At 53.3% G+C, this 8,105-nt stretch overlaps 1 protein-coding gene across 1 annotated transcript in view; it reads right to left on the bottom strand.

The window, feature by feature from the left end:
• LOC104412150 (segment polarity protein dishevelled homolog DVL-3) overlaps positions 1-7,990 on the bottom strand; it is a gene marked incomplete at its 3' end in the record, with an annotated part of 10,184 nt that extends 2,194 nt beyond the window's left edge. The window contains exons 1-10 of the mRNA XM_010022769.1: positions 7,921-7,990; positions 4,335-4,456; positions 3,842-3,948; positions 3,125-3,260; positions 2,771-2,864; positions 2,288-2,357; positions 1,868-2,007; positions 1,596-1,672; positions 1,096-1,163; positions 417-566 (exon numbers count right to left, since the gene is read on the bottom strand). Coding sequence (XP_010021071.1) covers positions 417-566; positions 1,096-1,163; positions 1,596-1,672; positions 1,868-2,007; positions 2,288-2,357; positions 2,771-2,864; positions 3,125-3,260; positions 3,842-3,948; positions 4,335-4,381 — 889 coding nt within the window. The remainder of the gene's footprint in view (positions 1-416; positions 567-1,095; positions 1,164-1,595; positions 1,673-1,867; positions 2,008-2,287; positions 2,358-2,770; positions 2,865-3,124; positions 3,261-3,841; positions 3,949-4,334; positions 4,457-7,920) is intronic.
• Between the last annotated feature and the right edge of the window lie 115 nt (positions 7,991-8,105).

Here is an 8,105-nt window from a genome sequence, read left to right as displayed (position 1 = left end):
TCTTTCCGCAGGACCCTGCCACACTGCAAAGCTCTTTGCCCCTCCATCTTGCCTGATCTGCAGTCTGGAAGGGCAACTGCTCCAGGGACAAGCTGAATCCCTCTGGTCCCACACTCATAGCTGCTAACTCCTGACTGCTCTGAGCCTTTCTTCCACACTTGCAACAGCTCCCAGACTGTACCCAAGCTCTTGTACTCTCCTTACATAGAAGGCTGAAAAATGTGGTATTAATTCACTCAGGCAGAACTCCATTTATCCAAGCACCTGCCTGGTGAGAGCTGCCTCCCTCCTAGTCCCTTGGCAGGGCAGATCTTGCCCGACTCAGCTGTCCCCAGGCAGATGTATTGCTCCCTTTACGGCACAGTGGAGGTGAGGAAGTTGTGCAGTGGGTGGAGCACGGAGGCACAAGGACTTACGTTCAGTCTCTGGTATGGAGCTGGTGATGGAGGAGCTGGTGGAAGTGATTGTGCTCATGGATGGACTCATACCGTACGCTGGGTAGGTGCCGGTCATCGCTGCTGTGTGAGACACCCAGGCTGCCGGGTCAATGGGCCGAATGGGCTCACCTGCATTGAAGAAAGAGTCAGTCAGCAGCTATAAGAAATTATCCCCTTATCAAATCAGCCTCTGGGGAGGGACAGGGACTCAGCACAGCCCATTCCATTCCCAGCATCTGCCGGGACTCACCCGGATCGGAGCATGGAGAGTCTGGCCCAGCCCAGATCCGCTGGGGAGCAACTGGGAGAGAAAGAAGAGAGGGAGGGTCAGCAGGACAGGTGCAGAGGGAGAGATCCCCCTATGGCTCAAGGCAGGGGTTTCTCTTTCCTCTGGCGCCCCGAGCAAGTGACCCCCCCGCCCCAGTGAAACGCGTCCCCAGCGTGATGTGGGAAGGAGGGCTGGGCTTATGGGCATTTTGGCCTGAGAATAGGACACAGCAGCCTCCTAATAGGAGAGCTGAAAACCCACCAAACCCCAATTCAGTGCCACATGGAGTCACACACAAGGGGAGGAACAAGACAACCAATTAAGTGCTTAAAGCAGGGCTCTCACATGAGCTGGGCACCAGTGTTAAGGGTGGGTCAGCTATCCACTTACTCCTGGGTAACGAGAAGCAGCCCCGGGGGCTGGGGTCCCAGCACTTGGCCACCGTCAGGGTGATGGGCCTGCAACAAAAAGGCAAGAGTTAGAAAAAGAGCCCAGTGGCACAAATCTCTGCGTGACCGGTGGATGCTGTATACTGGCTCTCTCCTGCAAGACAGGGAGAAGCTGCCAGTAAAGTGCCCTTGTCCCCCTCCAGCTCTGGATCTCCTTAGCAGCATGGACAAAATGATGCAACCCTACTGAGGGTTGCTGATGTCCCTAGTGACACGGTAACCCCACAAAAAAGAGGGGCACAGACCCCAATTCACCATCATTCCGTTGGCTGCAATTCTTGCTCTGGGCATGAAAATCCAGGAAGCAAAACAATACCAAAAATATTAAGTTCTGAGCTTCTGCAGAGCCACTGGCAGAGGTGACTGGAAGACATGACTCACACACGCCAAGCGCACACTGTACAGCTGCCCATGGAAGTAAGAAGCAACCTAAGTACTTACCCCGGCTTGTGCACAATCTCCCTCAGCACCCGCACAGCATCATCGTTGCTCATGTTCTCAAAGTTGATGTCATTTACCTGCAAACAACGCAAAGAGGTGAGTCCCTGAAATGTGATCAGAGGCTGAGCTCCCCACTCAGCTCAGCTGTGACTCAGCTTCCCTCTTCCAAGCACAGCTTCCTGGGTTTAGCCTGCCAAAGTGCGCAGGGAGGCTTCTGGGTCTTTTCTTACTGTTTTCCCAGGCCCAGAGACGGTATTGTGGGTGTAAAGTACCTGCAAGAGCATGTCTCCTGGCTCAATCCTGCCATCAGCAGCCACAGCACCACCCTTCATGATAGAGCCAATATAAATGCCTCCATCCCCATGCACATTGCTCTGTCCCACAATAGAAATGCCCAGGAAGTTGTATTTCTCTGCAGGGATGGAAAGAGAGAGAAGTAAGACACCATCAAGCAGAAGGCACAGGACAACCCACATGCTAATGGTGGTCATTTGCGCCCTTGTCCCAGGGAAATGTCCTGGGACACAGAGAAACTCTTGAGAGAACAGTGCTTCAAGACAAGCCACTTTCCTACAGAATCCATCTTCTCACCCCTCCCTGCATGCGTTCTCTTTGCCCCATCCCGGCTTCCCTCTTTGTCACCCAGTCTCACTCTGGAATGATTGCAGGCTCCACGCACACCTCCCACTCACCCATGTTCAGTGTGACTGTGATGATGTTCAGTGACATGGTGGAGTCTGTGATGCTGCTGAAGGACGATGACTGCAAAACATAAGTGAAACACGAGATGACCTCCTGTGCCTCAGTAACATTCTCAGTGCCCCAGCTCCCTCTACTTTGCGCCCTGACACTCCCTGTGGCACCACAGCCGTCACCCACAATTCCAGCCTTATGCTGGGAACTTTGCAGAGCCAGAGGGCATCAGCCACTGTCCTTATGACCTCCGCATAGGCAGGACAAGACTTGTGGTCCCCGATTTCAAGGCTACATTGGCTTGGGAAAGGTTTACAGCACTTTATCAAGTCTCAGCACTCTGGCACCACATGTCCCCAGCTGTGCCCACAGCAAACACAACAGAATCCCTAACCAACCCTGGAGCACTGAGTGGAGAAGATGCACCAGCCAGCCCACCTTGCCCTGCACTGCCCTCCCCAGGATACCCAGCCCCTCAGTACCCGCTCAATGCGTGGAGCCTTCTGTTTCCGCCGGCGTCGCTTGTGTCTCCTCATTAGACGGGAAGCACTGCTTTGCTCTGTTGAACTGCTAAACCTAGAAGGAAAAGCAAGAGTCAGATCTGCTGCTGCCAGGGTGGCAGCTCTGGCAGCAAGAGAGCCACAGAAATGGCACAAGGAATAGAGGACTGCAGGGGTAGAACATGTCTGTGGAGGACAGACAATAGCAGAGGGCGCTGCTGGGTGAGACTTGAGCAAGGACCCTGGAGCCCAGGATTACTGTGCTTTACAAAGACATCACTCTGTGCTGGAAGGCATGGGGAAGCTAGTGTTCCTCCAGGACCCAAGCTCTCCTACCTGCTGGTGGAGTCATCTTCATCTGAATCAAAGAAGCTGGTGGTCTCCAGCTCACTGCTCATGAGTGTGGAGGAGCTCTCATAGCCGCCCAGGTCTCGGCGCCGCTCTCCCTTTACTGTCCCATTTACCCTGGGTGCTATGAAAAGACAAGACACTGTGTGCTTGAGACAGGCCACAGGTAAACCCCTTCCCCTACACAAGGCTCACAGCAACCTTCTCAACATGAATGTGTCCATCAGAAAATCCCATCTAGTGCCAGCCAGATCTGAGACCTCTGAGTCTACCCTGGGATCAGATCCATCTTCTGTAGGTTACCTCTTCTATCACTACAGCATGGGCAAGGGGCTGATGGGCCACTTAGGAACAATGCTGCTAAACTCATGGAAGACTTGCATCTGGTTCCTTAGCAGAGCAAGTTGCAGCATGGAGTGGCAAGGCTACAGCACACTCTGCTTTTCAGCCAAGGACTGAGGCACTGCTGCCTCCTGCTCTCAAGGCTTCTACAGGACATATCTCCTCTGCCCCCAAGGGATTCAACACCAAGCTCTGACACAACATATATGTTAGCTTCTGACTCCAATGTGAGGCTATGGCCTCAGATCACTGAACAGCCTTTCTAAGCTGGGATGGTTCTGCAGAGCAGAGAGCACTGCCCTATGGCTGGAGCCATGACCCAGCCATGCCCTGCAGAGCTCTTGCTGTGTTACTAACACTCACCATGCTCAGGCCCTTCGGTCCGACGAGGTCGTTCCCTTTGGGATGACACCACTGAGTCTGTCTCTGTCTCATTGTCCAAGTTTTCTCGACTCCCCCCAGTGTTAGGGCTGCAATGAGATAAAAGGAACAAATATGTCCAGTAGAAAAAACTTAAGGCTCTCTACCTCTGTGCTGGCCAGCACAAGCCTCCAGCCATCAGCCAACTGCTTCTTGAGGGACAGGAGTAGAAGTGGTTGGGAACAACCACAGCACATCTGTGAGTGCAGGGCAAGGGATGGGAGGAAGCTGTGCCAGCTTTTTGCCAACTTCCCTGCACTATATTCAGTATGCCTTTGCTTGTTCAATAACAAAACTCCACTTCAAATCTGCTCCCAGCCCCATCCTCCTCCCCTCTAGCTGCCAATTTGGGTAGGAGTGTCCCAGACTCTGGTCTGGATTTACAGCAGTCACTTTGAGTCCCTCAGAAACCAGGATAGATGTCCAGGTAACTTACTGGAAAGAGGGAGGCCTGGAGTCTCCAATTCCTCCTGTGCGCTCCATGGAGGGTGGCAGCTCTGTCTGGTTATCGGCACAGACCGAGCCAGCATCTGAATGGGAACCCTCTGCAGACACCAGCTGGAAGGATGAGAGACAGAGAATGAAATGGCTGAGGCACTGGGAAACCTTTTATGAGAGTGGCCAAACGAGCTGGCCAAAAGCCTGCCTGGCCCAAGACCTCCTCTCTGACAGCAGACAACAGCAGATGCCCAGGAGTGGGTATGGAACAGGCCAAGCATGTAGCAACATTCTCCCACAATGCCTTCCCAACTGGCTATTTATGGCTCAGGAATCCCTGACCCAGAGGTGAATCCAGGTGGCTGACAGCCCTGCTTGGAGACTCTGACATCATCTGCACACTCATACCACCCAATTATCCCACTCAGGTAACCTTTAGCACTTGTCCTGTAGGAAGCAATGGATTTCTCTAGTTGTTCTTCCATCAAAAGAGGCATCTACCAGTCATTCCTTTTCTCGATTTTACCAGCTCAGGACTAAGACTGGCGTTGAAATAGACTCCAACGTTTTCCAGCTTCCACACATACTTCACAAACGTTCAGGTTGTGCCCAGTTAATTGTCTTGGGCACAAACTCCAGCCAACCTTTGTGAGACTCAACAGTCTCCCCAGTGCAGAAATTCAAGGGTCAAACTCCAGGAACTCTTTATACCAGCCATGCATTGGGACAGCCCAGGCACACCTACATCTGTGCCTCTAGATCCAAGATAAACCACCAATTTCAGGGCTCAAGGAATGAGGTGGAGCCTCTTCTGGGAAGAATGGGCTCACCACTGGAATGAAATAGAGGATAGCTCAAAGGAGCTCCCTATCCAGGTTTGCTTTCTTCCCACTTCCAACATGTTTTTCACATCTGCCCCATGCCTGTCCCCTGCACAGCATGGACAAGCAGGAGGGTTGATTCTCTCCCAGTGTCAGAGAGGGATCACATGGCCCAGTGCCCCACACAAAAGAGGCTGTGGGTCAGCCTGGAGCCAGTCCAGGGAGGTGAGGACACCAGGACAGAGGTGAAGTCTCAGCCTGTGCACCTGAACCATCTGCCAAGCCATCAGCCATCACAGGAGAGGTCAAATCTATCAGAGATGAGGGATGCCCCACTGTGGGTCAGGATAGAAGGATCATGAAACACAGACTGGTTTGCTGCACAAACTGTAACACCCAGTACTAATGCAAAGGCAGCTCTACTGCTTACTGGTGAGGTGACCACATCTGCATGGAGACAGGAGCGGATGGCAAAAACCATTTACACAGGTCTTAGGTGCTTCCCAGCATCATTGGGATGAACCCACCTTCAAGAACTGGGGAAACCATGACAAAGAGGGGGGTGTGTGTACCTCACAGGCCATCAGTAGGGCAGGGGGAGAGAGGTCTGCTGCCAGGGAGGCACTGGGAACAGAGACAGAGATGCAGCTAGGGCAAGGAAGACAGAGCAGCACTGAAAAACCCACAGCTAAGGCAGCAGACAGGGCAGAGGGTACCCTGGGGTGTCAAAAGCTGCAGAGCCTGTCCTGCAAGCCCCAGGACAAGCCCAACAGCTCCTGCTCTTACAACTGTCTAACCAGCTCCTGTCTCACACTCGCTGGGCTTCTCTCCCTCCAGAAAGCCCCAGGCACATGTCCAGCTCTGCTTCCAACACCTTCCTGGTGACTTATCTTCCCAGGACACATCCCACTCCCCGAGGGCCACATCCCTGCTCTGGCAGCCACTGCCTGGGAACACAGGGAGAAGAAATGCTGGACATAGCCAGAACTGTTCAGGGAAATGTCATATAATGCTCTATGCTTAAAGATTTCAAGGCAAAACCATGCAAATAGGTGTGGACAGAGCAAACTAGCCACAGGCAGCTGTCAAACAGCAGTGAGGAGGAAAGGAGAGGGAGGTTCTTGAGCAGGGGGACTGATGCTGCCTTCCTCTAACATTCCTGGGGCTGAGATTTCCCCCAGGGAAGGCTTTGATAAGCACCCTGCTCTTTTCCTGCCTCTTGCACTGTCAGGAAATAGTCATTTGCATCCAAGCTCATCTCTGCCTGTAGCTAAAATTAGTACCAAGTTCCTAAAATAGCCTCATCCCAGCCTGTCTGGTAGAAGCAACAAAGCGAGTGTCCCCCCTTACCCCTCAGCCCTCAAACCACCCATGGACAAGGAGACTATCAGCAGAGATAGAAAAAGGGATCATCAGCTGTGCATAAAGGTCTCCGAGACTGCTGTCACCCTTCATGCACAAGAGCCAGTATTGGTCAGTGTTAACTACAGGCATAAGCTCCCCACAAGGAGCTGGCACGCCAGAGCAGCAGCAATGTACTTTGGTCACACCAGACAGAGCTGCACCGGACCTGTGCCACTCACACTGAGCCATCAGAGAGCCGCTACAAGGAAAACCAGCAGCTACATGGATGTGTGGACCATAAGGAAAAGCACAACAGGTGAAAAAAGAGCAATGGAAAGGGTTCAGGGACTTTAGGACTCCCCATAAAGCAGGTGGGGAAAAAAAGGCAGCTGGAAAGGGAAAGGTGGGGAGATGTGTCAGGGCAGATAGAACAGCAGCAGGGACGGAGACTGTTTTCAGAAGGGCCCGATAACCGCTAGAGGGAGGGCGGCGGGCGCCCACTCGCTGGGGCTATGGCTCTTTGTGTGGAGCCGGGGGTACTCTCTCCTCCCAGGCACCCGGGCAGGACACCACACTGCGTGCTGCCAGTACCCCAGAGGGAGCCTCAGCGGTAGCAGGGCACCCACCCACTTGGTCCCATCACCCCTGCCCCCCTCCTGAAACACAGTCGCTTCATGGCCCCCCAGCTGGGGCCTAGCTGTTTGATGCAAGGCTCAAGAAGCGTTAGGTCTGATCCAGCCTGATTTGCTGAGGATTTTCACTGTTTAGGGGGTATTTGGTGGCCTCTTGGTTCTTCTCCTGGTATAGATCCATGCTTCCCCATCAGCACAAACTGCAGCTCAGCAGAAGGGGAAAAGGGATAATGGACTATGAAGACTGAATACCCTCTCCTCCCACAAACAGAAGGTCCCCTTGAGGGCAGAGGGAGGCATGCGAGCAGGGGACAGAGCATGTGCATGGAATGGCACAGAGGAAGAAGCTTGTCCTGAAGCTGCCCAGGCAGTACCTTTAGTCTTCAAGGCAGTCAAATCCAGTCCGCTTCACCAGCACTAAAGTCACTTAAGCCCTTTGCGCCAGTCACCGCAGCAGAACTTTTCTTGGAAAGCTGACCCTGCCATAGGGGCACATGGGTTATGCTGCAGACAGGCCGGGAGCACCGCCTCTGCCAGCCATTGGTTACCGCGAGCTCTCCACAGAGGCATCCAGCATCTCTCCTGGCACAGAGGACCCAACATCATGCAGCCCCTCTCCAGATGAGGGACTGGAGCGTGGTAATCCAGCTCATCAGCTTCATTAGCACTCAGCACACCAACAGTATGCACCAGTCCCTGTGCCTCACTTGGCACTGTGCAACTAAACAGTGGTTTTCAGAGAGGGCAGAAACAGGCAGTGAGATACTAAAGCAAGGGGCTTGCTTACCCATGACACCACCCGGCCGTTGAAGCATGGAAGCTTGGCATTGTCATCAGAGATCTCTTCTTTCACCACCCTGTAGAGGAGAGAAGAGGCAGTCAGAGCTGGGTCTAGGACTTGAAAAGAAAAGGAGACTTTCCCACACAGGTGTTTGCACCCAACAACAGGCAGCCCAGGCTTGGAGACTGGGT

Source organism: Nestor notabilis, unplaced genomic scaffold (assembly GCF_000696875.1).
Source record: "Nestor notabilis isolate BGI_N333 unplaced genomic scaffold, ASM69687v1 scaffold16399, whole genome shotgun sequence".
NCBI classification, from domain to species: Eukaryota; Metazoa; Chordata; class Aves; order Psittaciformes; family Psittacidae; genus Nestor; species Nestor notabilis.
Note: the sequence above shows the minus strand (reverse complement) of the source record. Positions and strands in the feature narration are given on the sequence as shown.